The 27,617-nt window shown below is 52.4% G+C and overlaps 10 protein-coding genes across 10 annotated transcripts, besides 3 other annotated features; 8 read left to right on the top strand and 2 right to left on the bottom strand.

Annotated features, from left to right (window-relative positions):
* Nucleotides 1–85: 85 nt before the first annotated feature.
* PODANS_6_6490 (uncharacterized protein) lies at nt 86–1,186 on the top strand (the record flags this gene model as incomplete). Its single annotated transcript, XM_001910520.1, has 1 exon — nt 86–1,186. One exon carries the CDS (start codon nt 86–88, stop codon nt 1,184–1,186), a length of 1,101 nt encoding a protein of 366 aa, XP_001910555.1.
* A 387-nt stretch (nt 1,187–1,573) lies between these two features.
* PODANS_6_6480 (uncharacterized protein) lies at nt 1,574–2,635 on the top strand (the record flags this gene model as incomplete). Its single annotated transcript, XM_001910519.1, has 1 exon — nt 1,574–2,635. The coding sequence occupies one exon, from the start codon at nt 1,574–1,576 to the stop codon at nt 2,633–2,635; it is 1,062 nt and encodes a 353-aa protein (XP_001910554.1).
* Nucleotides 2,636–7,903: 5,268 nt separating this feature from the next.
* Nucleotides 7,904–8,133: a long terminal repeat (LTR Alytes).
* A 515-nt stretch (nt 8,134–8,648) lies between these two features.
* PODANS_6_6475 (uncharacterized protein) lies at nt 8,649–9,584 on the top strand (the record flags this gene model as incomplete). Its single annotated transcript, XM_001910518.1, has 1 exon — nt 8,649–9,584. One exon carries the CDS (start codon nt 8,649–8,651, stop codon nt 9,582–9,584), a length of 936 nt encoding a protein of 311 aa, XP_001910553.1.
* Nucleotides 9,585–13,040: 3,456 nt separating this feature from the next.
* Nucleotides 13,041–13,370, top strand: PODANS_6_6470 (uncharacterized protein; the record flags this gene model as incomplete). Its single annotated transcript, XM_001910517.1, has 2 exons — nt 13,041–13,046; nt 13,110–13,370. 2 exons carry the CDS (start codon nt 13,041–13,043, stop codon nt 13,368–13,370), a joined length of 267 nt encoding a protein of 88 aa, XP_001910552.1.
* Nucleotides 13,371–14,072: 702 nt separating this feature from the next.
* Nucleotides 14,073–14,582, top strand: PODANS_6_6460 (uncharacterized protein; the record flags this gene model as incomplete). Its single annotated transcript, XM_001910516.1, has 1 exon — nt 14,073–14,582. One exon carries the CDS (start codon nt 14,073–14,075, stop codon nt 14,580–14,582), a length of 510 nt encoding a protein of 169 aa, XP_001910551.1.
* Nucleotides 14,583–14,903: 321 nt separating this feature from the next.
* Nucleotides 14,904–14,975, top strand: a tRNA (tRNA-Cys).
* Nucleotides 14,976–15,524: 549 nt separating this feature from the next.
* Nucleotides 15,525–17,409, bottom strand: PODANS_6_6450 (uncharacterized protein; the record flags this gene model as incomplete). Its single annotated transcript, XM_001910515.1, has 2 exons — nt 15,525–16,483; nt 16,623–17,409. The coding sequence occupies 2 exons, from the start codon at nt 17,407–17,409 to the stop codon at nt 15,525–15,527; spliced, it is 1,746 nt and encodes a 581-aa protein (XP_001910550.1).
* A 528-nt stretch (nt 17,410–17,937) lies between these two features.
* Nucleotides 17,938–18,029, bottom strand: a tRNA (tRNA-Glu).
* Nucleotides 18,030–18,132: 103 nt separating this feature from the next.
* Nucleotides 18,133–19,763, bottom strand: PODANS_6_6440 (uncharacterized protein; the record flags this gene model as incomplete). The annotated part of the gene is made up of 2 exons (XM_001910514.1): nt 18,133–19,023; nt 19,161–19,763. 2 exons carry the CDS (start codon nt 19,761–19,763, stop codon nt 18,133–18,135), a joined length of 1,494 nt encoding a protein of 497 aa, XP_001910549.1.
* A 741-nt stretch (nt 19,764–20,504) lies between these two features.
* PODANS_6_6430 (uncharacterized protein) lies at nt 20,505–22,444 on the top strand (the record flags this gene model as incomplete). Its single annotated transcript, XM_001910513.1, has 3 exons — nt 20,505–20,896; nt 20,965–21,524; nt 21,594–22,444. 3 exons carry the CDS (start codon nt 20,505–20,507, stop codon nt 22,442–22,444), a joined length of 1,803 nt encoding a protein of 600 aa, XP_001910548.1.
* Nucleotides 22,445–23,334: 890 nt separating this feature from the next.
* Nucleotides 23,335–24,281, top strand: PODANS_6_6420 (uncharacterized protein; the record flags this gene model as incomplete). Its single annotated transcript, XM_001910512.1, has 3 exons — nt 23,335–23,401; nt 23,466–23,643; nt 23,702–24,281. The coding sequence occupies 3 exons, from the start codon at nt 23,335–23,337 to the stop codon at nt 24,279–24,281; spliced, it is 825 nt and encodes a 274-aa protein (XP_001910547.1).
* A 1,194-nt stretch (nt 24,282–25,475) lies between these two features.
* Nucleotides 25,476–27,149, top strand: PODANS_6_6410 (uncharacterized protein; the record flags this gene model as incomplete). Its single annotated transcript, XM_001910511.1, has 1 exon — nt 25,476–27,149. The coding sequence occupies one exon, from the start codon at nt 25,476–25,478 to the stop codon at nt 27,147–27,149; it is 1,674 nt and encodes a 557-aa protein (XP_001910546.1).
* Between the last annotated feature and the right edge of the window lie 468 nt (nt 27,150–27,617).

Raw genomic sequence — 27,617 nt, 5'->3', positions numbered from 1 at the left:
GACAAAAACCTGGTGGATACTAGCACCTGGACCACCCTGAGCACAGCATCTTTGGAATATCCAGGATAGAGATCCTCCCAAGATCATGCCACAGCCCGGACATGGCAGGTCGGTCACGATCGGAAGAAGGGAAAAGACCTCGGCACTGAATCCGTCATCCCGACATCGCGACTCTATACGTCCAGCGACGGGCCGGAAACGCTACCGGCATGAGAGTCATGACGACGTCACCTCAACACACTCTGTCGAGAGCACCGACCTAGAAGATGCCCTCGAAAGCGACTGCGGCAGTGTCTCCCCCGACGAAACAGCCTCATTGTTACAGCCACACTTGCCTAAGGATCTTCAACACCTGGCGTGCCAGTTAGCCGGTCAAACCTTTCCAGTTGTTTCTCAATGGATGAACTCCGCACGCTACATCCCACCCCCTACTATCAGGATCCCACCTCCAAAGCGCTCCAAAACCTCTAGCCCAACACCTCGATCCATACTCATGGAGACATCTGACCCATCCGACCCCTCAACCGTCCTCATCTTTCGAATTGATGGCTACTACCCTCTACCATGTCCCTTCGCCATCTCCAACCCATCCCATCATGGATTCTGTAATTTACAGCACCGCCTCCGCTCCATCTCTGATGTCGTCCAACATCTTATCAAGCACCACCCCAATCCCTTCTACTGCCCTATCTGCAGTCAAACCTTTGCCAATGAGCCCACCTGCGACAGCCACATTCGGGAACGCACCTGCAAGCCTCGCAGCCTTGACATCAGCAAGGGCGTTTCCCAGTCTACGCTCAGGGAGATCATTAGACGTGACAAACCGCACCTACCTGAAGAAGACCGCTGGCGGAACATTTATAGGATTTTGCTTCCCGGTAACAAGCCCCCTGGAAGGGGGACGGCATATATAAGCCAAGGCTTGCCGTTGGCAGTAGCAATGACGAGGGATTACTGGGAACAACACGGGCGGAGGATAGTGGGTGAGTATCTCGCAAAGGTTGGCTCTGATGGGAGTGTACCTACAACAGGAGATGAGGAGGTCTCGATGCTTTGTGAGATTGTGGAGAGGGAGTTGGTTGAGCTTGTTATTGCGGAGCATGCCCGGAAGAATTGTCAAATCAGTGAGGTGGGTGAGGGGGTGGGTGAGGATAAATGGGTGACTGTGAAGGCTGAGCAAGACTGATATGATGAAACACATCCGCTTGGGTCAGCATGGAGTTTTTTTTTATCTACGTTGTTCTACCAATTCAGCATTCTTTCAACACTTGGATGATGTGTACTGAAAACTCACCAACAGAAGCATGTTTGTGAGAGTTATTAGTGTACTGCATAAGCGTCTGACCACAACAAGACTTCGCTGCAACTCCAAGTTCCTTCTTCTGGCGATGGCGTCTTGGCTCGCGCTGGAGGCTCTTTTCAGGGTGACTAACAGGGGGATAACATGATGAGGACGGGTGGCGGCGGCCTCAACAGCTCACCGCTGACTTTCTGAGGATATAACTAAACCTTCCGAGTCAATGCTTTGCCAGCCATTATCTCTGTTTCATCCTCAGGTTCTTCACCTCTCACAATGCCAGACACCGCCTTCTCCTCCCCCCTCCCCTCCCCCAACATCTCCATCCCCTCGCCCAACCTCTCCCCAACCACCAAATCCAGCGATGAACACCCCCCCACCCCTCGGCCCGTCCGCGTCCTCTGCCTCCACGGCTACTCCTCCAACGGCATCCTCCTAGAAAAACACCTCCAACCCATCCGCTCCCGCCTCCCCCAATCCTGGGAGTGGCACTACATCGACGGCGACTACCCCGTCCCGCTCAGCACCTCACCCCCGGGGGAACACTCCTGCCGAAGCTACTACCCAACCCCCGACGCGCACCACATCGACGAGGCGCACTCCCAAGTCCACTTGTACACCCTCCTCAACGGGCTCGGGTACGACATCATCCTCGGCTTCGGCCAAGGCGCCGCGCTAGCGGCCTCAATTCTGTTGCATGAGCAGCGTGATTGGCAGATTGGGGAGTCAGAGTTCAAACTAGGGGTATTTTTCAGCTCTACGATCCCATACGCGAAGTGTTTGCAGGCGGGTTACAACGCGCGGCACGTTTTTGGGATTGAGGGGGAGACTCCTGAGGTGGTGAGGGATCGGCCGACGGATGTGCCGGGGGAGATGTTACCGACCGAGGAGCAGAATTGTTTCCGGTGTCAGGAGCATGAGACTGTTTGGGAGGAGGATTTTAATGTTGTCAAGAGGGTGGATAAGGATGGGGTGGTTTGGAGGGCGGAGACGAGGTTGTGTATGAGTCTTGAGGGGCATGAGGGGTGTAGTGGGGCGAGGAAGACAGATAAGATTGTGGTGGTGGATAAAGGGGAGAGGACGTTTTATCAGATGTTTCATCCTGATGTGGAGGAGGCGAGGATTCAGATCCCGACGGTGCATATACATGGGAGGAATGATCCTTGGAGGGTGCAGGGGAGGGCGTTGATGAGGATGTGTGATGAGGATAAGGTGCAGTATGCGATTCATGAGGGGGGGCATGAGATTCCGGGTTGGGGGGAGGATTTGGATGATGTGGTGGAGGCTATTAGGGAGGGGTTGAAGGAGGCGGGGATACCCTTGGAGGATGATGAGTGATGGAGGTTTGCACAAAAGGGGGGGATGTTTGGCTTTGGATTTCTTGCATGCACTCTGAACATCCAGCCTGGCGTTTGATGGATTATTGTTTGGGTCTTGGAGTGAGCTACCCACAGCTATAACACAAGGATGAGGATAAACGTGGTGAATACAGCGCAGTTTGCAACGGTTACGAAGCATTGACATTGGATATAAATCACATGGCATATTCTCAAGATCTGGATTTTGTGCCTACCTACACTATTACCTTTCCAACAATTGACCAGGACACCGAAGCTCTCCAGTGTTTCAACCAGTAATTTGCTCTGTGGACTGACTGTGAAAACTTTGGCAACTCGGGTGATTTGGATTCCTACTACAGGCTTTGTATCCACTTTCAGCAGCATGAGGTCTCACGTTTGTGAGGATGGGACAGTCAGAAGCCTCCATTGGGTGTCTAGACGCACAAGTGAGATATAGAAAAATGCATTGTTAGTTTCCCAAGCGCAATTAGCCTAAAGACTTAACCAGATGATCCTCTTACAATCACTGGGAGTCACTTGGAGCTATTCCAAAGATCCATTGTGGTTAAGTTGCTCGATGGCTCGGAGCACGGTTGATCCACTCTGCTAGTGAGAATCGACCCTCTTTTCTACAACTTTTATAACAAAGCTCTCTCTCTCTCTTAAGAAATCGAAAGTACATACTGCAAGCTTCCCAGCTGGGCCCATCCCAGTCTGCTTCAGCATTTCGCCTCCAAAACCCTTCTCATACTGTGTGTAAAGCACACTATGTGGTAACTTTCGGTGCCACAAATTAAACCTGACAGATAAATAGGAGTAACTTCCTGAGTGAAAGCCTATCTAAGGTACCTATTTTAGTCTGACTTCCGGTGGCTTGATTTAATAATCACCCACGTTTCCCTGAGTTTGTTATTAGGAGCCATTGCTAAGTATCGCCAAGGCTCTCTTGGTTCTGAGTTCAGTCTCAGAAGTGAGTCACATTAAGGTTGGATAGTTCACTTACAGACTTTTTCATTCGTTAACCCCACCTGGGCACTTTAAACTCTCTTTCACTTGGGTTCATGCCCGGTATCATGAACTATAACTAAAATTGTCACGGCACTGGTACGTGACCTATGGACTGGGTCCGGGCGCGCGGGCTATATAGCCTATAGGGCTCTGGGAGTTAGTTCCATTTCTCTTCTTCATACCTTCCGCCAGCTTTATATTTGAACAAGTCTCTACATCATCGTCGGTTCCCAGTCCCCAACCAAACACTTTTCTGATACTTCACAAACAGTCTCATCAAAAAGATCTATCACAATTGCCTCCGTTGTATCCCGGTTCACAAACCTAGTACCTGATATCCTTTCCACAGCGTCTAAAAAGCTTCGCAATGTCGACCATCCAATAAATTTCCCTCGAGGCAGGCCTGCCAGCAGAGATACACGATATGATCCTCCACCAAATTCTCATCCCAGATCTCATGACTTTACGCCACGCATCGCCAACATTCTACCGCAAATACAGAGGTGCAACCCTGGACAGCCACCTTTGCCAGTGCCTGTTTGGCAACTTTGAACTGAGCGCGACAGCCTACATACTCAAGTTCAACATCTGGCTTCCCAACCCCAGTAAGGACCCTCTGGTCGCGGCCAAGCGCGCGGAACGCAACAAGGAACGGAAAGGCGACCTCAAGACTCCGGACCTGGTTTCCATGTGCTTACATATGGACCGGGTCGACGCGGTTATTGACGATGTCTGTTCCAAGGCTCTGTACAACGGGCAGCTTGCTGATGAGATCTGGGGAAGTCTCCCCGCCTGGACCAACAGCAGCATTCTGAAGCATTGCCATTCCACCCCAACTTCCCAAATCAAGACGGTTGGGTTGGGGTATTGGCGGACTGAACGACTGAATCTATCTTTTAGCGAGCGAGCGAGATGGAGACGGGCTTTTCTTTGAACTTCGGTTATCAGCACCCTTGGCCGATATCTCACCGCTTGCAAAGAGACAAACTCAATGAAAAAGAGCTTACCGCGACCTGCTTTACAGCATCAACGAGACAGATCAGGAGGCAGTTTCCAGCGTTTACAGTTACATCTTAGGCATGTGGGAGAGCATTCTCCGACAATGTTCCAACCACATGGTCGGCTTCTCAGCGTCGGAGTCGCTCCCAGGGAGGAGCACATGTCGTTATTGTGAAGACATGACTCGAAATAGAGCCCGGGAAGAAGCCCAGTATTTCTGTACCCTCGGTCCGGAGGCATTGTTCGCCGCGTTGAAACATGCCTCTGGGCCTGAGTCAGAAACAGCGCGCTGTCTTCGAAGCCTATGTTGATGGCCTGGAGAATGAAGAGCTTTGGGTGTCATCCGGGCTCACTCAAACGAGCGTCCACTCACTTGGGCACGGGATGGCCTTTCTTACCGGTGGAGAGGTCATCTGGTCAAAGGTCCTTGACCTGACCACATTTTTGCCTAGTAAAACAAGAAGAGGAGGTCTGGTATCATATCTTGCAGACTTCTCTGTGGCCTGCTTGGGGACCTCGCGTCTACAAAGCAGCCGCAAGACTCCAAGCTGGCAAGGTTGTACAGAAGATGATGGGAGTTTTGGGATGACTCGCGCGTTCACAGAATGGGTTGAGATAACATTGGGGTGCTAGGCTGGATGGCCCTCGGTGAAAAGCCATAGTAGGGCGGCTAGGAGGACTGGGAAGCGCTGGTGGAAGAGGGGAGGTATTTTCTTGAAGGTATTGACAGGGTAGTCACCAATGTCTCAGATGTCGAAGATCCCAGAGCGTGGGATGAAGAGAATGATGGGGGCGGAGCGAGGATGGGTCAGACATGGAGGGCTAGCACAACCCTTGGTGTCCTTGAACAATGTCAAAATAGCTCGTTAGATGTAATTATTTTCTATATTTGTGATGGAAAGGGCGGGAATTGGAGGCAATCCATCATGAAACAAAGGCTCATGCAGCGTCATCGACACCAAGATAGGTTGGAACAATCTGAAGGTACCTGATTGGGCTGGATTGTGATGGGTGAGAAAGCCGTTTGGGTTGGCGATGGAGAGGTCCTGGCGTCAGCGGTATACCTAACCTTATCAAGTTGCCCGACCTCGTATCAAGGCGAGGCGTTCAGCCATGTCGGTGCGCCAAACCTTAGAACAGAGATTGACTTTTGGTGGCCAAAAGCTCAATACTGCCCTTCCACCCTTCATCTGCTGATTCTTGTCTTGATCGCATGCTTTTAGCACCCATCATTGCCCGTTGGGATCATGGTCAGGGATATTCTGGACAGGCTGCCTCTCGAGCTTCAGGATTTAATCCTCTCAACCCCCCCTTCAAAGATGTCATCAATCTGCGAGCAGCCTCCCCAACACTGCTGCGGGCATACAATGGGGAGAACCTTGTCGAATACGTCAAACGCCGTTTACCCTCCGACTTGACGCTTCTCACCATGCCACACAAACTCCGAGCCTGAGAAACTGAGAGCATCTCGAAGCTTCAATAGATGGCCTGCGCAAAGGACAAGACGTTGACCACGGAAGATCTGATGTCCATGTGCCACCATTTGGACAAAATCGACGATCTGATTATCGGTGTCTACAAGAAGGCCTTGTACCCGGGACAACGCGTTCGACATGCATACAGAAACCTTCCTTCGAGGGCTCACCCCACTTTACGCGAGGGCTTAGGGCTCTTCGAGATCTACAAACCGCAACATGAGAAGCGGATCTACTGGTCTGTTTATACTTTGTCGTAGCAGGAGCTCTCGCGGCTCAGGCATGCGTTTCCTGTGGTCTCCATTGCTTGCTGCCTCAACTGCCGAATGCGACGACATTTCCCCGAGATGATGTGGCGGTCGGACTTTCTTGAGGGTGCGAAAGACACCTCGCGTGGAGGCTTCTTGCCTGTTCTACCGCTCGACCAGCAGCAATCTGTCTGTGCTATTCACGACTACATGTATATGACGTGGGATGCCATTTTGAGACTTAGCATACGTGCAATGCACATCAAACACCCATCCCTCCCACGACGCCGCCGCGAAAAGAAGCATGTTTGTACTTTTTGCTCTCCTCGCGAACCCTATCCTACTGAGGGACCACTCAGATACGTTCAGTGTAGTCGGTGCTGTGACCACTCTTTTCGTCTTGAGTATAGAGAGACCTTTGTGTGGCCTTGGTCCCGAGGGCCTCTGGCGAGGGTTGCAGATCTCCGCTCACGATTCTCCTACTGAACAGGACCACCACGACTACTATAGGGACACCTATTGGGACATTGAAAGCTTCTCGTATCATTCATCTCAGTCCGCTCTCGGCCATGAGGATATGAGACAGTTCATCTGGCTTAGACCACTGGGATCTGCCCATGCTCACAGTGTACAACAAAAGAAGAAGCCGAGGCCGGCAACTTGTCGTGGAGGATTGTTGCAGAAGAAAGTCAGAGGTCAATGTCGAGTTGCTTTTCATATTCAGATGCCCGTCCTTACCCATCAAGCACGTGAATACCGACATGGGATGAGGTTTGGGGGTGCTCTATGTGGGGTTGAGGTGATGAATGGTATCGAGTAGAGTTTGGGAATTTGTCATCAAGAGGATGGACGCTCTGGGATGACGAGCGTATCAAAAGGATCGGATGGGATAAGGTGGATGTTTTGGGTTGGATTGCTCAGGGAGAGGTGGCATATTTTACCGAGAGTGGGAGACTGGAGAGTATGCGAGAAGGGAGGTGTTTCATTGAGAGGGTGCGATGCACTCCCCTTCCACTGAGCTAAATTCTGGAGTGCGCAGTGGAAAATGATGATTAGATGGAGACGGGTGTCATTTCCTCGAATCAGAGTGTTCACAAAGAACGTGATGGCCGCTGATAGTTGTTAGAGGGATGCTACAGTAATGAGAGAGAAGCTGTTGACGGTCTCAACTGTAAGAGTTTACCCCCTTTTGTCAGAGTCCTCAGCAAAATATTGCCCACCACAAAGCACCATTTACCACCATCGGTGGCCTTCAATAACACTGATGTATATGAAGCGGAGCAGGAGCACCACTGTCAACACGAGCAACTGTGTTAGTAGGTGTTAATCACCTGGCTCAGCATCGTCTGATTTCCAGGTAGGTTGCCAAATACTTGCGGCCGAAGAATTTGAGGCTTTTACACAGGTTCAATTTTCGGATGGTATAGATTCTCAATGGCATTCACCCATGTGTTGAATCTTCCTGTGGGTCTGTGGCGTGGTTGGCGCCCCTGATATCATTAAGGTTCTGAAAAGGTTCAAAAGCCTGTAGGACGCTGTGTGGCATCCCAAGGTTTGATAGATCGGGCAATACGAGGAGTTTGAGGTCGTGGCTTTCCAGGTGACCTTTCCTGAGACTTTTCCTGAGGCTTTCCAGAGGCCAGTGTCTGGCAAGGTGTCCTTTCCAACATGTATTTAGGGGAGTCCCCTCACACTCAACCGACCTGTTTTCTTTTTCCTCCCGTTCAGTCAATTCAATCCTTTATTACAGCTTGAGTTCCCACACAGAACCAACTCTCGTACCAGCACAAACCATTATACTGGTGGGTTCAATCCCATGACCCAGACAACCAGCAGCAAAGCTTTGATTTGACAAAGTCTTCACAGAATGGAGGTCACACGCCGAGGCAGTCACACAATCCATACCACGTGAATCTGCGCCGCCCAAACAACCAGAACCGATCTTCCTTCACCAGCACATCAGCACAACAGAGTCAAACGTGTTCATCATGGCTGCTATATTTCAAGGCTATTCTCCAAGTTTTCTTGGCCAGCTCCCCTTGGAGATCATCGACCAAATCCTTCTGAGCATGCCAGTCAGGGACGGCTGGACAGTTAAAAGCAGCATCCCGGCAATCTTCAGAATCTACACCGGCACTGAATGAGAGAAGCATTTACACCGTCGCCTCTACGGCGCGTTGCCCAACATTAAAGCTGCTTACCGAGTTCGATCGAGGACCTCAAGCTTGAGTCTCTGCAGCTCAGACTTGCACAAGAACCAACAGCTTCCAATCTCCACCACATGACCGAGCGTTTGGATGTCATCGTCGATTGCTCGTTCGGCTGCGAGGCAGAACCGCTCGGTCGCGGGCCTGAGACGCTTGCTCGCCTGGCCCAGGAGTTGCTTCCAACGCCCTCTGAAACCTTCCTCGAAGCGCTGTCGAGCGTCTACACGTATATGTACTTGTACTGGAAACGGATAATGCTCGCCACGAGAATGGAGTTCAGCTCCGGGCATCATACGTGCGCGGAGAGGCAGGATAGGCCATGCTTTCCTTGCATCGGACACAAGCAGATGATCGATTGGTGTTCTCAACGGCTGGCTAGTCAGGGGCCAAAGGCTCTGTCGTTGGCAGTCAAAATGCCAGTCAGTTGGGACGTTGGAGCGACTGAACGTGTTATGCCCAAGGGTCTCCGGAATAAGGGGTTATTGACATTGTTGTATAAAGGTTGGGATCTGTACCCTCATTACATTTGGCCACAGATATATACGGTGCTAACTGAACCGACTTGTAACATGATCAACATCTGGCACAAAGCACCAAGCACCATCGAACAGGGCATTACCTTACGTGTGTGGGGGTCTTGCAATTCGGTTTGGAAGATGCTAGCGGATAGGATGACGCGTGAGAAGCGGGAAATCCATCATGGGGATTGCAACCATTGGTCCCACGAACGCTGGGAGTTTACTGGTCCGGCTCTCAGGGGTTGGGTCTTCTGGGACGAGGAGAGGGTCCAATCCTTGGGATGGACCGACGCGGAAACGGTGGGCTGGATTGCCCAGGTCCAGCCTGGGTGGCGGGATGGGGATGAGAAGGGCAAGAGGCTGGCTTTGAAGAAGTGCGCCGAGCTTATAACACGAGCCAGCCGCAACGACGAAGGTGATGTTAACGAGGTAATGACGGATAGGGGGACGCTGAAGGAGGTCAAGAAGGAGGCGAGGGCGAAGAAGAAATAGATCGTTTCTGTGATGAAGAAGGGGTTCTAGGATGGTGAAAAAGTGAGGAGCAAAGTGAGGATGATGATGATGATGAGCCCTTCGTGAGGGTCATCGTCTAGTAAGTTGCAATGGTAGCGGCAGACGACTGCTGGTTAAGCTCTTCTTCTGGGGAACGAGGAGGGCACTCAGTTACCCGTCCAAGCCTGTCAGGACATGAAGCGCTTGCTATTCAGCCAGTTCTTGAAACGTCTGTATCTCAGATGCCACTTCTGCCGTACCAAAAGGACATCCTTGGCCATGGGGCCAAAGCGAGGGGTATATCTTCACAATTTCCTTGACGCAAAGCTTCAAACAGCGGCCAACAATCTTGCTACCTATACAAGGTAGTCGTTAATTACCTCGTCGAATCTACCTTTATTCTTAATCACGGTCTTTGTAACTGCGTAGATGCCGCATCATGCCGTTCATTAACATCTGATAAAGACCAGAATGAAGCACACGTAGTGTTATTGTCCTTGCCAGTGTGACGGCTTTCACCACTCCCGTCATGCTTTGCGATGCTAGATTTGAAGTTGGCCTGGAGGGGTTCCGGCCAGTAGTACGATCAACATGGTTTCCATCCAAGATACAGATACCAACACGGTTCCCAACGCTAGCTTTCTCTTTGTTGCATAGTATCTGGCGCAATGTGGTGTGGGTTGCTCCGTGGGTCTTACTGGCAGGGAGCAGGTTGCTCCCAGGGTTCTGCCCTGGCCCACTTCCGCAGCGAGGATATATTAGATTAGCCGGTTGGCTTGCTCCGTTCAGATACTCCCAAATACATCATCAGTTTGTACTCACTTCTTCCGTTCTGGTCGTACCACACGCAGGCTACCTTGTCAAAGATCGACATGTCCGAGACCAAGCATCCTCAACACACCAGAGGATGACGTCCGAGAATTTCCATACCGACGCCTCAATGACATGTGGGCACGGATAGGCAGGAGCTACTCGTTGGTATGTGGGGATGTGGGTGTCCCTGATTTGACTTTGTGGCGTCATTAAGGTTTTCAAGAGGCTGGGCTGTCAGAAAGTATCTTTCTTTTCCATCTTTTTAAAATGGGAACCTTCACCCCAGCTGTCCTTCTTTCCTCATGACAAAGCTTGAAAGCATCCGAGTCATGAGATCTGCCATTCAGTCCAAATCCTACTGAAAAAGATCACACGGCGAGCACTGAACGCCAACTGTCAACCGTTGGCATCACGTCGAACCAAATCAAGCACGGTAGCCCAGGGCAGTTTCACGCTCGACATTTGCAACCATGCGGCCTCTTCCGGAGCAAGATCGACTGTACAGGCCAGCTTTCCTCTCCTGGACCTTCCGCTCGAGATATTAGACCTCACTCTGATTCACATGCCAATTAAGGATGTGGTCACCCTGAAGAGACTGTCACCAGAAATTCTCCGGATCTACAGCGGGCCGGATTGGGAGCAACACCTGTATCGACGCCTCGGAGGCATCGACCCGTTCCTCAGCATCGCGTGCTCTTTCGACCGGTTCGAGGCCTACACAGATCTCAGCTTGGAAACATTTATTTACCGTATGCCTCCCACTTTTCGAGAGCTTGAAGGAATGTGTGAGAAGCTCGAGATAATCGACGACATCATCTCCGACTTCGCTAGCATCGCGCTCAAACCCACGAAGGGGGTCAGCTATCGGTCCTGGCCTATTTGGACATCTGAAGAAATCCTGCGCGATCAAACGCCATCTTCCACACGCCGAGAGAATATTAAAATCCATTGATCACTATCACCTGCGAGGGTCACTTGCGAAGATTTTTCAACAGATCATCCCAAGTGGACTGCCACTCATCTTTATCGAGCCAGTCTCATGCGCTTATACGTATCTCGAGGGCGGAGTCATCGGGCTGCAACTCATGGTCCGTAGACGCTATTCACACAACTAAACGGCGTGGGAAGGGTTAACACTAAGCATTCGAAGCAAGGGTCAACGTGGGCAAATTTATTGGAGTTCTTGTATGGCGTGGAGGCGGGTGGCTGGGACCAACTTCTGCATGGTGGAGGGGGAATGGATACCAGCCATTACTATCTCTGACCGAAGATTGTGAAGCATCTCCGGCGATCTACAAACACCTTCAAGGAGCTGGATGTTGAAGTGGCTCGTGTTTGGGGGTTTGGGGCACACCCAACACGATTTGGACCATGGTGGGGGATCATCACCGCGCTGAGACTGTCCAAGACGATGGAGAGGATGAAGACTATGAACATATATTCTGCCTGCTGCCCTGACTGACAAGACATCAATTGACCACACGGAACAGGTACCGAGCCCCATCTTTAGCGATAGCATGTGGGTGAGTGTCTGCAAGGAACTCGAAAACCTCGTGATGATCAAGTATATAAAAATAGAAAGATTCCAGCCAGGCAGAGGGGAATGAATTGTCTGTGCTTACCCGTTCCATGTGGTGGACTCGTCAAAATAACCATAAAGCAAGGACATGCCGGCATAAAAGAGTTGAACTTGTTGTACTTGAAGACTACCCCTCGTCTGCGGGTGAAATCTGGATAAATTAACAGCACTATATGCCGAGTGTTACCACAGGGCGATTGGACCGTCGGGACGGGAGACCACAGTCGTTGCATCCATCCGGGACGCTGTCTGATTCGGCGATAGCATGCACACGGCGTGCAGAGCTTCCCGACAAATCGAGACACGGAACGTGAAGAAGAGTAAAAATAACAAAAAGAAGGCGAAAAGAATTCTTGGGGCAGGTGAGGCAGTGAGACATGCCTGGCGGGGGCATGGAACCCCACCTTCCATTGCCTGCCATGCTCCGACTTCTATCAGGAGTGTAACCATCCCAACTTGTCAGTTACCAAACTGCCTATTCGGAGATCCGACCCCTTCCGCCTTGCTCTTTCGAGTCTTTTTGCCCCTTGGCAGCGGACCCGTCCATTCCCAGCGCCCAGGTTGCAAATCATTTCCCCCGCCGGACCTCGCACCTGCTGTTGCATTCCATTGCAGTGACCGTCGTGCCGGCCTGAAACGTGCATATCCCGGGAGTTGGGGACTCGTCATGGTCTAAATAAGTATCATAAATCCGGTCCTGTCCTTCCTCGCCTGGTTCTCGGTGTCGGCGATCCATGGATGTCACGCCTAGAACATGTCACCGACCGCTACCACGAGCGAATCTAGAATACGACGTCTAGACTCCCACTTGCTCTCTGAAGCATCCTTGCTCCCATCGGCTCCACCCTGTCCATCCGGTGATACAGCAGTATAAGAATCACGTTGCCGTGACCGACCAGGTTCTCTCCCGCTCACCACTCCGCTGGATCTACACCATCTTGCCGATCGCTTTTATTTTTTTATTTATTTTTTTTTAAAAAAAACTCCCCTGAAAAGATCGTCGCTTGACACAAGACACTCCATCAAACTCTGTCACCCCTCACTTCTAACGTCTATTAGCCATCATGAAGGTATGTGCAACCTTCCCTCTTGGACCTCGCACCGTGACATCTAACTAACCTTGGCCCGTGTAGCAACCAACCACGCACTTGCTCACCCTCTTCCTTCTGCCCTTCGCCCTCGCCCTTCCCACACCAGAAGACTCAGTCAATCAAGTGGAGCAAGGGACCAACACGCCGGCGACAGTGGGCAACGTCAACGCCGGTATCCCCCGATGCAAGACACAGGGCCTCAGCGACTTTTGCCTGTCAAACAGCAATAAGCCATACTGCGACGCCACCGGGTTTCACAACAACATGATGGCCCAGTGCGAGAAGAACTGCTGGTGCGAATAGATTGTGCCCAGACCCAACATCGGGGATGAAGAAGGAGGACCAAGAGCCAGATAATGGACGACTAGATAGGGGACGGGCATTGGAGGAGGAATAATACCCACCAACACAAATTCTATCGAGGCTGGAAGCTCTCCTTTTATCCTGCCAGCAATACCCAGCCACACGTAGTATGAGGATGGGACAAGTTGGAGAGAGAATATGACAGGAAAAGGTGTTGAAAAAAGAGATGGGGTCATCGAAGCATTGATTTCTTTTTTCTGTGTATTTCTGATTCTTGATATGGAAGTTATTTCTGCACCAAATCAAGGACAGCATGTTGCTGCCCGTGGAGAAAGGTCCCACAGGGTCAACATCTACCACCGGCGTTGACTAAGCATTCTACGACATTGTCGTTTGTGACGCCCTTCGGACACAGCTCGGCATTCACGGGACTGCTTTTCTGTCTTTAGACGTCCTCTAATATGAGTACAGGAACAAGAGGATAAATGTTTCCGGGCGGCTGCGACTGTAAATGTGGATTATGCAGGCATCATGCCATGATGGGTGTTAGTAAGTGCATGTGTTGACGTCGTGATGACAAAGCTCGACTCATCGTCTCCACGATCAGTAACTGGGATATAAAATCCCATAATCAACCTCACCTCACCAGGAGTAAAACATTGTTTTCACACCAACAACACTGAGAACGATACTCAGTTCACGATGACGACCCCTACCCTCTCCCGCGACGACCTCATATCCCTCCACGGTTTCACTCCCCTCCCCGTGGACCAGGACGCCATCTTCCAGGGAAAACCATTCCTCCACCAACCCACCCCGGTCCCTCTCTCGTCCATCCCCTATCCAAGCTCTACCGACCCCTTGGTCGCCAAGGTGCAGGAGTACGCGAAGGAAAAGCTCCCAATCCAAACCTACAACCACTCCATGCGGGTTTTCTACTGGTGTACGCCCCTTCACCCCTTTCCCCTCCACCACACCCCTGACCTGTCTCCTCCACGACATCGGCACCACCCCCTCCAACCAATCCTCCACCCTCCTCTCATTCGAGTTCCAAGGCGGGGTGATAGCCCTCGACCTCCTAAAAGAACTCAACGGCAACAAGTCGCAAGCAGAAGCCGTAGCAGAAGCCATAATCCGACACCAAGACCTCGGCACAGTAGGCACCATCACAGTCTTGGGACAAATCCTCCAACTAGCCACAGTTTACGATAACATGTCCCTTCGCCCGTATCTCATCCACCTAGACACCAAGGTCGAGGTGAACAAGGCTTACCCTAGAAAGGGCTGGAGCGGGTGTTTCTCTGCTGCTATCGCCAATGAGAAGAAACTAAAACCCTGGGGGCATACCAGCCATTTGGGGTGGGAGGTTTTTGAGAATGGGGTTCGGGAGAATGAGTTTATGAGGGAAGTTGATTCTTGGGAGTGAGCGGGGTGCAGGTAATGGATATGGTAGGTAGCTTTAATGGTCAAAGGGCTAGGTTGAAAGATGTAAACTAGGGTGGATTAAGCCAGCTTGTTATCTGAATAAGAAGAGGACCAGTAGCTCAGGGGTAGAGCAACCGGCTGCAGTCCGGTAGGTCACGCGTTCAAATCGCGTCTAGTCCTTGACTTTTTTTTATTCCCATCACTGTGATTGAAAGGCTTGAATGGGCTGGGGAAAACACTCCTCAGCAATCATTACGAGTCTGCCTGTACCTATCCCTAAATAGTATTTCTCACGAGGTCGCTGCTGGGTGGCCTTCGGCTAATAAACGTGACTCTCACACACACGCCGAATAATGAGATAGAATCTTGTCAGAATACTCTTCAACGACAATAAAGGATAGATACAGTGCAGTAGATCAAGTGGGCTTCTGATTTGCAGTACCCGTCATTCCCTCCATGCCCGGCAGCCGCTCCTCGACCAATTTCGCTGCAATTAAAGCATTTCCAGGTTGACAACGCTTCGAACACTAGTCAATGATCTGAAAGAACAACGCCAAAAAATGACAGTGCTACCATTCGGACAATTGACCAGCCCCATAACCGTTGCGAACCCTAGCAATGCTTCGATTCCAACACAATTGCTCGAGAAACAATTCCACCTTGCCGATAACAGGCAAATGCATACAAGATAACGATGATAACGAGAAAAAGAGGGGTAGACAGTAGATACTAGTCCCATATCCAGCTGACGAACCTTGTCCAGCCTCTAGTCTTCTTTGTTGGCTGGAAACCTTGGGTTTGTACCGAGAGGTTCTCCTCGGCCTGTTCAAACGCTTCTTCAAGGGGTATTTGATCGAGAGGAGTGATCGAGGTCTTGAGGAAGAACTTCCAGCCCAGGTAAGCAGCTAGGACAATGGGAATGTCACTGTAGGTCACGTTAGTATCAAGACAACAGGTTTGCACAAAACAATCAAATGACTGACAGGTACGACGACACAAACTTGGCGGCGTCCCAACGGCCCGTGGTGAAGACACTGAAGCCGCTCGTGAACAAAATGACGAGGCACATGACAAGCCCGACTGGGGATGTGTACTCTGCTGATTGTCAACTTCAGCTTCCCTCACATCCAAGAATGAAGACCTACCCGTCCACCAATTGTGCCACGGCAGTCTGTCGGTCGAAATGCCTTGCTTCTTCATAGCCTTGAGAAGCCGGATGTGGTTCAGCAGAATGGAACTCCAAGAGACCAACACCCCGGCTGCCGTCAGCATGACCAGCCACCAGAACACGCTAATGGCGTTCTCGGACAGGCTCAAGAAGCTCAAAAACATGAAGACCGTGAACAACAAGACACACATATATGGTGTGCCCCAGGACGTGGTCCTCAAAAAGATCTTCGGTGCTTGTCCCTTCAGTGCCAATCCATACAACACCCTCGTGCCCGCCAGCAAACTCTGATTCGCCGCTGACCAGGCCGACGTGATCACAATGGCATTCACCAAGCTCGGGATCCCCTTGATCCCAGCTGCTGCGGCTGCAAGCACAAACGGACTCTGTGCCACGGTATCACCACTCCCCTTCAGCCTCTCATCATTGCTAGGCACCAACAAGCCCACCACAAACACCGCCAGACCATAGAAGATGACAATCCTCGCAAAGACCCTCTTCACAGCCCTGGGAATAGCCTCTCTCGGGTTTCTCGTCTCAGCGGCAGCCATAGCCAAAGACTCCACCCCCGCAAAACTGAACACCGCCCCGGTCATCACTGCCCAGAAGCCGAGAAACCTCCCCCAGTCTCCATTGAGCAATATACTCCACAAACGGACCCGGATCTCGCCAATATCTGAACCCAATCACCCCAGTCCCAGGCACTCCCCCCAAATTGATCACCAAACCCAACACAATTAAAAAGACAACCAGCAAGATCTTCAACAAGGCAAACACAAACTCCACCTCACCAAACACCCTCACAAAAGCCATCCCTATCCCACCCGTGAGTGCAATAAACGGCAAGATCACCGCCGCCGGGTTCAGCCCATCCCCCGTCCAAAACTTGACCAGCACACAAACCGCCACAATCTCAGAAGGTATACTCAACAGATTGCCGTAAACCAAGTTCCACCCGATAGCAAACCCCATGGCTGGATCAACCAGCACCTCGGCGTGTCTGACGAATGATCCGGTGACAGGCATCAAAGCCGTCACCTCTCCCAGGGCAAACTGCACGGAGCAAACGACTAGTCCGATGACTGCATAGCCTAGCAGTGCACCGAGAGGACCACCCGTAGAAACTGCCCCGCCAAGGCCGAGGAAGAGACCGGTGCCGATGGACCCTGCTATTCCCAGCATGGAGAGATGGCGTTGGGAGAGGCCCTTTTGGAGGGATCTGGACTCAATCTGGTGCTCTTGGCTGAGGCTCTGGGGGTTGGATAAGAGGGGATTATTGGATTTGGGGGATAGGAGAGGGGACTCGACGTCGGTGTTATTGATGATGCTGACGCGGGCGATGTTCTGTTTGGGAGAGCGTGATGGTAGGGGGGTGGATGAGCCAGAGGAGGACGAGGAGGAGGTGCCGTACCCCGCCGGCTTGAGGTTGGGTGTTGAGGCGGTCATGTTGGCCAGTGGTTCGCCGTGTTGAAGATGGATCTTTTGCTGAGATGGCTGGAGACTGAGATTGAGGCCCTGCCTGATGATGCGGAGTGATCAAAGCGCGAGCAGTCGCAGGAGACCTTGTCGCTGACTGATCCCCGAACCGCCCGACAGAAGACCGCGTCTTCACCTCGGTCGATGACAACGACTGTATATGATGGTATCTGATCTGGCAGAATTCTGCCCGCTCTTAAGAGCAGAAGACATTGCGCCGCTGGCTTTGCGAATTCTCAATGTTAACAGAAGATTGAAGGAGGGAAGTGAGACGGCGGTGGACGGTCCAGCGCCCCGCACGCGACTTGATGTTGCGATTGCGCCAGGGTCAGGACCCACTTTGGCGGTCAAGAACACTGTCACCGCACCTGCAGGAAGTTGGCTGGTTCATCTGAGCCGCAGCAACTTCATCTGAGCTGACAAAAAGAAAATGAAGGACTTCAGAAAACTGAAGGGCACACCTCAAAAAATGGTCAAAAACGCAAAAGATAATTGAGACTCGGATACCGGGAGTCGAACCCGGGGCTGTTGAGAGAACAGACACTTCTGAGAAGTGAGAGTCAACGATGTTACCGCTACACCATACCCGATTGAAATCGTGTGTGGTCTCCGATTTGATGCAAGCTTGATGTGGATTGAGCCACTATGATCAGCCTCCATCAACCACACGGAACACCATATCCCCCCTGTCCTTTACCTCCCAATAATCCTCAACTCCAACCACCTCAACGGAGGAAAGCTCACCAAAGCAAACCCACACCCAACCCAAACACCAACATCACAACCCCCCGCGCTCGCTCCTGCCAGCACCGCCAATGGCCCGGTATACCAAATCTGATACATCCCCAACACGGCCCCGACCCAGCCCAACAAGAAAGCAACCAGCGCAGCCCACCCAACCGGCAAATAACTCTTATCCTCCCACCTCGCCCAGTCAAACCCTCTAGTCCTCCTAAACAGTACATGCTCTAACACAAAGATCAAAATCATAAACTCTACCCAGTACCCCATCAGCGCGAGGAAGTTCTGGAACAGCACAAACAAATGCTCCCTCCCTGCCAAAGCCAGCACAGTCTGCAGGACGACCACCGTACAAGTCCACACCCACCTCGGCACAACCTTGAAGTGCCTCCCCAGAACCTGAAAGCCCAACGCCGCTGAATAACACCCGGGGATACTATTCGCGATGATTCCCAACGCCACAATAACAGAGCAGAACAATCCGAACCCCTTCAATGGTTCAAACCCAGCCACAATCAATGCCCCAGCAGAAATAGCATTCGCCTCCGCCCAAGCAGTATGATGCGTCACACCAGTCGCAAGCCCAATCCCAATCATATAAACCAGACTAAACGACGTCCAAAGCCCAAACAGTGTCAAACAGAAGATCTTCCTCTTGCGCGTGCTCTCAGGGTAGTAAACATAATAATCACTCGCCGCCGCCGCCCACGAGTTGGGCACATAAAGACACAGGCTCAAAAAGCTAAGCCTGTTCGCCGCAATGGCCGTCCCATCTCCCTGGGACTCAATCGTGGTGTCAAAATACGGTCCCGCACACCCGATAAGTGCGAAGAGGACCAATATCTGGGGTATCAACGCGAACCTGTTTTTCCATCAGCTGCTGTCTCCCGTTCCCATCTCCAAACAGGAACTTACCGTTCATAAAAATGAAAAACCCTCATCCCAAAAACCGCCACAACCCAACACACCAAAGCACTAACCACAATCCCAACCACAATCGTCAAACTCCCCCCGCTCACCGCAGATAACATCTGTCCCGCAATGATGTAACTCAAGGTGATATACCCCACCATCAAAACAATGTTCAACGTTGTCGGTATCTTGCTAGGCCAGTAACCCATGAAATACCTCGCGATAACCATTGTTCTGTTCCCGCTTGCCGGTCCCCAGATACTCATGTATGCGGTGGAACAACTCCCCAGAAAGGCTCCAACAATAGCGCACCATGCCGAGTCGGTGAAACCAAGCTGGAAGACTAATGGTCCGAGAAGGGCCACTGCGAGGTTGTTGACGGAGATGTTGGCCCCGAACCAGAGGAGGAATACCTGGGCGTCTGCGAGGTGGGAGGGAGGTTGCCGTTCGGAGGGGAGGACGCGGGTGATGCCGCGGGCTTCGAAGCCGGAGAGGGATTCGAGGGTGTTGTTGATCTTGATCAAAAAATGGGGAACCTTGAAAGGAGAAGCATTTTGGGGCTGTTGTTGTTGGGGGGTGTCAGTGGAGGAGATTGATTTGGTGGTGGGATCTGCTGGTGTTGTTGCGGTGGTGGCAGCAGCCTGCTGCTTCTCCAGATCGGGGGTTGTCATTCTGGCTTGGATGTCATCTAAGTTGGATGATGTTAAAAAAATGCTGGCACCACGCGCTGGCCTGATGAGACTTGGGAGACGCGACCTTATCACCCCTTACCCCAGCCTTATCCCAGCGGTGAGATACGCCACGTCAAAGGTAGGTGATACCAACCAACCGCTCCAACCCCAGCATCCAAAGATTGCAAGCCATCGCCATCACCCACCGAGCGGGGTATCTTCCCTGCATCTCGGCTCCATGTCGTTGGTTCTACTCCCTCCTTGTGATTGACCAACCGAACCGATGGCAACCTGCACCTGAACGTCTGTGTAACACTGTATCACACTTGTGTAACCACCACTACACTCCCACCGCGTTAGACCCCGGCATATCAGGTCTAGTAAGTCTTGGTAACCTGCTCTGAACGGCAACTGTTGGGGTTGTCAGCCGCAAAAGACGCCACAAAAGGTCGACTATTTGATGGGTTATGTCGAATAGAGAAGGGGGGTTACAGTGTTACCCCGCATGTGCTGCAGAGCTGATGTGACATGATGCTGCGGTTGGGGGTTTGTGCGACAGAGGGGGAGAGATGGGAATAGTGGCTCATTGCCGAGACGTTAGATTGAGTGTGGACATTTGTTGGAGAATTCCAACGCGAGAAAAATGGAACGACAGTCCTGACAGCCTGGCCCCCCCGACGACGTTCGTCTCACTACCTTTTTGCACTCAATTTTAAGCCGTGAGAAGAGAAATTTGAGAAAATGGCTACCTCAACCGACGCCCAGGAGTTCTCCTCCATCAAGTTCGACTACCTCATCATCGGCGGCGGCACAGCTGGTCTCGCCGTCGCCTCCCGCCTAGCCGAAATCCCCTCCCTCACCATCGGCGTCCTCGAAGCAGGGAAAAGCGGTTATGGCGACGACAACATTGACATCCCAGCCTACTCTGGCCGAGCACTGGGAGGACCCTACGACTGGCACTTCCAGACCACGCCCCAGCCCGGTCTCGGCGGACGAACTCTCCCATGGAACCGGGGGAAGGTCCTAGGCGGATCAAGTGCGCTGAATTATATGACTTGGAATCGTGGAAGCAAGGAGGATTATAATGCCTGGGAGGAGCTGGGGAATGATGGTTGGGGGTGGGATTCTCTCCTGTAAGCATCTTTCGGCTACGACAGACGTGAGTTGAGAACTGACGGGTGGACAGCCCTTACTTCAAAAGGTCAGAACGATTCCATCCGCCTCCGCCGAGCTTTAAGGACAACCACCAGGCCTCGTACAACGAGCCAAACAGCTTCCTGGGGGAAGATGGGCCCATCAATGTCTCATACACTCGAGACTTCTCGCCTTCACATGCTCTGTGGCATGCAACCTTCAACGAGGTGGGGGTCGAGTCAAATCCATCTCACCTGGACGGATCAAATGTGGGTGTGTGGACTACCATTGTGGCCGTCAACCCAGAGACTGCCACAAGATCATATGCGACTCATTACTGCTTGACGCCGCCTGCGAATCTGCATATCCTTACTGAGGCTCTCGTTGAGCAAGTCGTTCTGGATAAGAAGGACGGGGAATGGGCTGCTACTGGCGTGCGGTTCAGTCAATACGGAAAGCAATATGTCGCCTCAGCTGCTCGAGAGGTCATCCTGTCAGCAGGCAGCGTCCAGTCACCACAGCTTTTGGAGTTGTCCGGTGTTGGCCGGGCTGATGTTCTGGGTGCTGCGGGAATTCCGTTAAAAGTTGAGAGTCCAAACGTGGGTGAAAACCTGCAGGAGCATATCAGTAAGTCCTACTGTAACATTGAGTATGTCTGTCGCTGATCACCACCAGTGCTCCCAATGGTCTTCGAAGTAGACCCCAAGCTCCCCCACCCAGACGACCTGTTCATCGAAGAAGTCGCCGCCACCGCCTACGAGCAATACCAAAGAGAAAAGTCCGGTCGTTTGACCGTCCTCCCCTGCTCGATGGCATATCTTCCCGTTTCCAAGCTGGCACCCGAAGAAGATGTGGCTTCGCTCTCGTCCAGGTCCCAACAGCTGGAACGTTTTGGCGCCGAGCAAACGTCCATCCTCTCTAGCAGGTTCGACACCGACAAACAGCTCGGCCAAGTCGAATTCGTCTTTGATCTCGGCAACTGGAACCCGTCGTTTGCGCCTAAGGAAGAGGGCAAGAGATACTGCTCCATGCTGTTGGTGCTGCAGTATCCCTACTCGAGAGGGTCCATCCATATCGATCCTAAAGATGGACCAACCGCTGATGGGGTACCGGCCACCGCGCACCAACAGCCGGTGATAGATCCGCAGTATTATGTTGGTCCTCATGGGGAGCTCGACCTTGAGATTATGCTGCATGGTGCCAAGTTTGCGCAGAAGATTTGCTCGACTAAGCCATTGAAGAATGTCATCCCCGGTCCTGCTTCTCCTTCGTCGGCAGTGGTCTCTAATGAAGACCTGAGAGGATGGATCGTTGAGAATACCATCACAGACTGGCATCCGATAGGGACCTGTGCGATGGGCGGTCGTGCTGGGCAGGCAGGCGGTGTGGTTGATGAACGGCTCAGGGTGCACGGCGTGAAGGAGTTGAGAGTGATCGATGCAAGCGTGATGCCGCTGCATATCAGCGCGCATTTGCAGGCTACCGTTTATGCTATTGGTGAGAAGGGAGCCGACATGATTTTGGAAGATGCTGGACTTCGAAGTTAGTGGTCATTAGCCTGCGGAGTTTCAAACAAATCTCTCGGCCGGTAGAGTGAGTGTTGAGTGAGATTCTGCAAATAGCCACGAGATGGAGTCAAAAACGAGACAACTTGATAACCTTCCTAAAGGCAGGTCTCGGCTGCCAACTGGGTTCCGGGCCGACTGGAGGTCGAAGATGACTTGAACATCACTTGCAAATGCTGCTGCCCACACCGAATGTGACTCAAGATCGAAAGTTGACCCATTTTCGCAATGGTGTATGGAGTGATGGGGTGATGTGGTGTATGAGAGCAATTTGAATCAAAAGTAGAAGGTCAAGATCAAAGTCGCATGAAGGTGCGGAGAATATGGCCAGTTGCAGCCTAACTTGCAGGGCCGGTGACATCACACAAATCTGCATCCACTGAAAGGGTTCAGCGATCTCCATCCCGTCCATCTTCCGGGGCCCGAGCCGATCCGGCCGTGCCTCTCTCAGGCACCGAATTGGAAATGCCAGCAGCCCGCGCTGGGCCGCTGTTGGTAGCAAAACCCCCCTGTCTTTTCAGGGCCTGGAAGTCATCGCCCAGTGCCGCTGACGTGGGGTTGTTGAGATGCCGGCCGCCAGCGGTGTAGGGCTCCACAGCTGCACCCAGATCTGGGGTTTCATCTGACTCTTGGTTGCTGCCAGCTTCTCTTTGTTTTCCTCTCTTGCGAAAAGGTATAAACAAGCCCACTGCCTGCTGTTCTGTGACAGAAGAGATTTTGCATCAAATACCCTACTTCTTCTGACGTTTGTCTCGTTCTTTCCACGCCGACGCCCTCACGGTTTACTGTGTCAACGCCCACCCAACTTAGCTGGGGCGATTCTGCCACTTCCGTCATTCTGCCTTTTCGAGTACACACACCAGGGCCAAGATATGTCTCCAAGCGCCAAAGAGAACGGCTCGAATGGAGTGTCCGCAAACGGCCATGATGCTGTTCCAGGTAGGTTTCGACACCCAGAATTCCTTGCGCATGCCACTCCGATGCTTATCTTTGGACTGGACAGACGTGGCCGAAGTACAACTTCCCCAAGTCGAGGGCGAGTGGACCGTAGACAAAGTTCTCGATGCGCTTCCAGGCGACAAGCCTACCGAGGGTACAACCTCACCGCTAGCCTTCTTCCACATTCTCGAGAAGCTGAAGACGAACAAGCGCGAGGGGTGGCGGCGATTTGGAATCAACAGGTGGGTTGCTCCAAGCAGTGTTGACTCTGTGAGACCAGACTGACACATTTTGTTCCAGGGGCGAATCCATCTCCGACCACATGTACCGCATGTCCCTGATCAGCATGCTTGCCCCCCCAGCGCTGGCTAGCAAACTCGACATGGCGAAGTGCATGAAGATGTGCCTGATTCACGACATGGCCGAGTCGATTGTTGGCGACATCACACCCGTGGACGGAGTTCCAAAACAGGAGAAGAGCCGCCGGGAGGCCACAACTATGGACTACATCACCAAGGGCTTGCTGGGCAACGTGGACGGCGGGAAGGTGGGCGAGGAGATTCGCGCCATCTGGCAAGAATACGAAGACTCCAAGACACTGGAGAGCCACTATGTGCACGACATCGACAAGATGGAGCTTCTTTTGCAGATGGTAGAGTACGAGAAGCGCGGTGACCACAAGCTAGACCTGGGTGAATTTGCCTATGTTAAGACTAGGATCGTACTGCCCGAGATTCAGGCCTGGGCGGACGATCTCTTGAAGGAGTGGAATGCGTACTGGGTTGGACATGAGCACGTTAGGGGCGACAAAGCCGTCGAATCTTCCGGCGTCTCTGCTCAGAAGAAGGCTATGCAGGACAACTACTACAACAAGGAGTAGACGGCGAGGTCAGGGTTATGATGGCATGATTTTTGCTTTTTATGAACGGGCTTTCTGCGCGGAGCATTTGGGTTTTGTGTGGGACTTGCATGGCATGACGAGGCTATTCCTACCGCAAGGTTTAGAAGCAATAACTACAACTATTAGTTGCACCATTACAATAGGCAGCATATGATGTTAAGAGTCGGCGATATGGAGAAGACCCTGGATTTAAAGGTGGGGGCGGGTTCCAATAATGCACTGTACGTACAGATTCCCCAAATTTCAACCGCCTTCTCTGCATTGGTGTGTTGTTCCAAACCCCACCATTACTATTTTCAATGGTCCTTGTTTGCCACAGCAACCGTCGTGGTCGCGCTGTTGACCAGAACATGCCAATGACCGCTGACAACCTGATACTTATCCCAAACTATTATTCTTCGAAGAGTGGTGACAACCGTGACGTTGTAACCTCCCTTTGCCTCAGTCCCTCGGATCTTCAGCATTGCGCTTGGTCCCTGACCAAGAATTGTCAGAACGGCTTTAACACATACCCGGCGCTACGTCACCCCCTTTTGGTGCCGGGATACACCAGCTAGGCGGTGAATATTTGGCGCAGGCGCATTCCACTTCAACAAAAAACATTCGGCGACGGTGCTTTCCCACAATTGAAGGAGCAAAGATCCATCCATTCGTTTTCCAACTCTTGAGACGGCCAATGTTTATATGCCCCGACAGTTGACAAAAGCCCCGGCGTGGCCATTTGAACACAGAGGCTCCAGTGCGACAACAATCGCAAGATAGGGATCCAGGCTTGAGGTTGGCGGTGAAGCTGCCACTTGCACCGGGCGCTCACCAGTTCGCCAGCCCTTACATCTGGTTGGCTGTTCGTCAAGCTCCGCCAGCTCAACAACCCCACTCGCTGACAACTCAACCACGGGACCACGAGACTGTGAGGAAAGAGATTGTACAACCTTGAACACCGCGCGGAAAAGACAGCAGTTCAGACCGAAGAACGAGTAGTGATTACAGGCGGACCATGTGCGTCTGCTGAATGCACGCCATCCACTGCGACTGAGAGCCTGCGTATCAACAGTCTGCGACCATTCCACCCCATCAGCTTGTCGGATCATTGAACCATCAAGCCCTGCGCTGGAACAGTCGGGCGTCGACATCGCGATCGAGACACACTTCGGCACCGCCCAGCCGTTCCCCATGGCGTCGTACTCACCACAGTTCCATGTGCCTGGCACATTTCACTTCGATACGTCGCCGAAATCTGGCCAGACACTTAGCGCAGGCATGTTTCGACCTCCGGCCACATCACCGACCGCCTCGACCTACGGGAGCCTGTATTCTGATGTCTCAATGACGAACACACACGGCAACGGTGCCCTCGGCACAGGCACTGCCAAGCGAAAACGTGCCAGCACAAGGTCCTCAACACCGATGGGATGGAACATGGACATGGACGGTGCGCACGACATCAGAGAAGAGGAGAAGGGTCGTCAGTTTAGATATACTCTGGCAGGGCAAATCAATGCAACGCCGATGGGGGCTCCCATCGGGGTTGAGAATGGCCTGTTGGAGGACAGTGTCTACTCTGATGTTGACTACAGGAGAGCTTTAGGTCCCACCAAGGTTGCCCCAGACTTCGAGGTGCCATCAGCGCACCACGACGAAACCCCCAACGCACAACCGTCGACTTCGGCGGCATGGAGGATATTCACGCTGGGCACGTTGGGTGAGGTGGTAGGGAAGGTATGGGAGTTCTGCACAAAGGGCGCATTCAGGGGCTTCCAGGCGGGCGGAGGGACAGCGTACACGGCGAATGGAACGACGATCCCCGAGACTACAGGAAAGCCGTGGGTTAACCAGCACGACGAACCTACTCCTGCGAGCGAAGAGAACATGACCGACCAAATGATACAGGATGGATACCCCCGGCCAGAAAACGACCAGGAGAAAGCCGGTTCCCACGAGCCGTTTTCCCCATACCAGGATGCAGTTTCCTACATCGAATCACCGGATTCTACTCCACAACCACCAGCCGCCAAACGGAGGCAAGTTAGCTACAACAACGACGAACTCAAGAATTGGGTAATGGTGGACGGTCCGGCTAACACAAACCAAAGGCGATTTGGCTCCGATGCCAGGGCGGTCCCAGTGAGAACACCGGCCTCTATAGTGCGACATTCCCCTCGGCCTGGATACTACTCCTCCACAGCCGTGAGCTCCGGCCGACGTATCAGCGTCCCATCCTCCAGGTTCACAGGAACACCGACCCGGGCTGCCGCAGTTCGGCCTTCCCTGCGGACCTCCCACGCAGGTTCCCCTCTCGTCCCACCCCGCGAACCAGCAAGCTTTGCCTCTCCCCGCCAGGCTCCCGTTGCCCCCTCTACCCCTAGCCGCATTCCGATGCCGGTACAGCCTGCAACGAAGAACCCATTCGCCGCCCTCGCCTCTCCAAGCCAATTACCAATACCTACCTCTGCCTCACGCCCGTCCAGTCGACAAAGTCCACGGCTGAGTGTTGGAAGTGGGGTCTCCTCGCGACCCATATCGCCGACAAAAACCACAGCCAGCACCATTCACCGGCGCAATCAGAGTGGCGCGTCTGCCACGGCTCGAAGGCACTCACTATTAGCTGCGAGCGTTGACCCGGAGGAGATCAAGGCCAGCCAAAGGTTAGATGCCGAGGCCAAGGCGCTTGCAGCGAGGAAGCTGGCCGCGGAGAGGGACGCTGACATGAAAGTGGATGCTTTCAACGCAAGGTTAATGGCGATGATCAGACAAGGGAAAGAGGCGTTAGGGACGAAGGTGGAGGTAGAAATGACGGATGAAGATGATTTAGGTGGTGGGGGATGGGAGGACGAGGACGTCTTTTGAAGAGGAAGCCATGGGTTGGATCTTCGGTGACTTGCTGGTTTGTTTGTTTTTATACCCCCTTGTGCTTTTTGTCTCCAGACCTCGATTCGCATTCCTAGCATGCAGTGCGCGGCTTACCTATTCTACATCTGTCCATAATCTTGGTTTGTAGCCGGCATGATGGGCGCGGAGTTTGAGGGATTGTTTTGAGTATACCTTTGGTGTTGGAATAGGAATGGGGTTGGATATGGTTCTGTTGTGTTTGGGCTGATAGGCATATATGACCATGACGAGACAATGCATGATGTGGATGACATTTCCGATTGTTTAAGGCAGTTTACTACAAGAATACTTAGTCTCCAAAACACACAAATATCTTGTAGTCGCATCCTTATGGTTGTTAGCTTTGGGCCGAGCTCATCCTTATCCCCGCGGCCCGCGCCAAGGCCCGCCAGGTGGTGGGGCCCCAATCACCTGCCAAGCCAGGCA

The sequence above is a fragment of the Podospora anserina genome, chromosome 6, assembly GCF_000226545.1.
Source record: "Podospora anserina S mat+ genomic DNA chromosome 6, supercontig 2".
Taxonomy (NCBI): domain Eukaryota; kingdom Fungi; phylum Ascomycota; class Sordariomycetes; order Sordariales; family Podosporaceae; genus Podospora; species Podospora anserina.
Note: the sequence above shows the minus strand (reverse complement) of the source record. Positions and strands in the feature narration are given on the sequence as shown.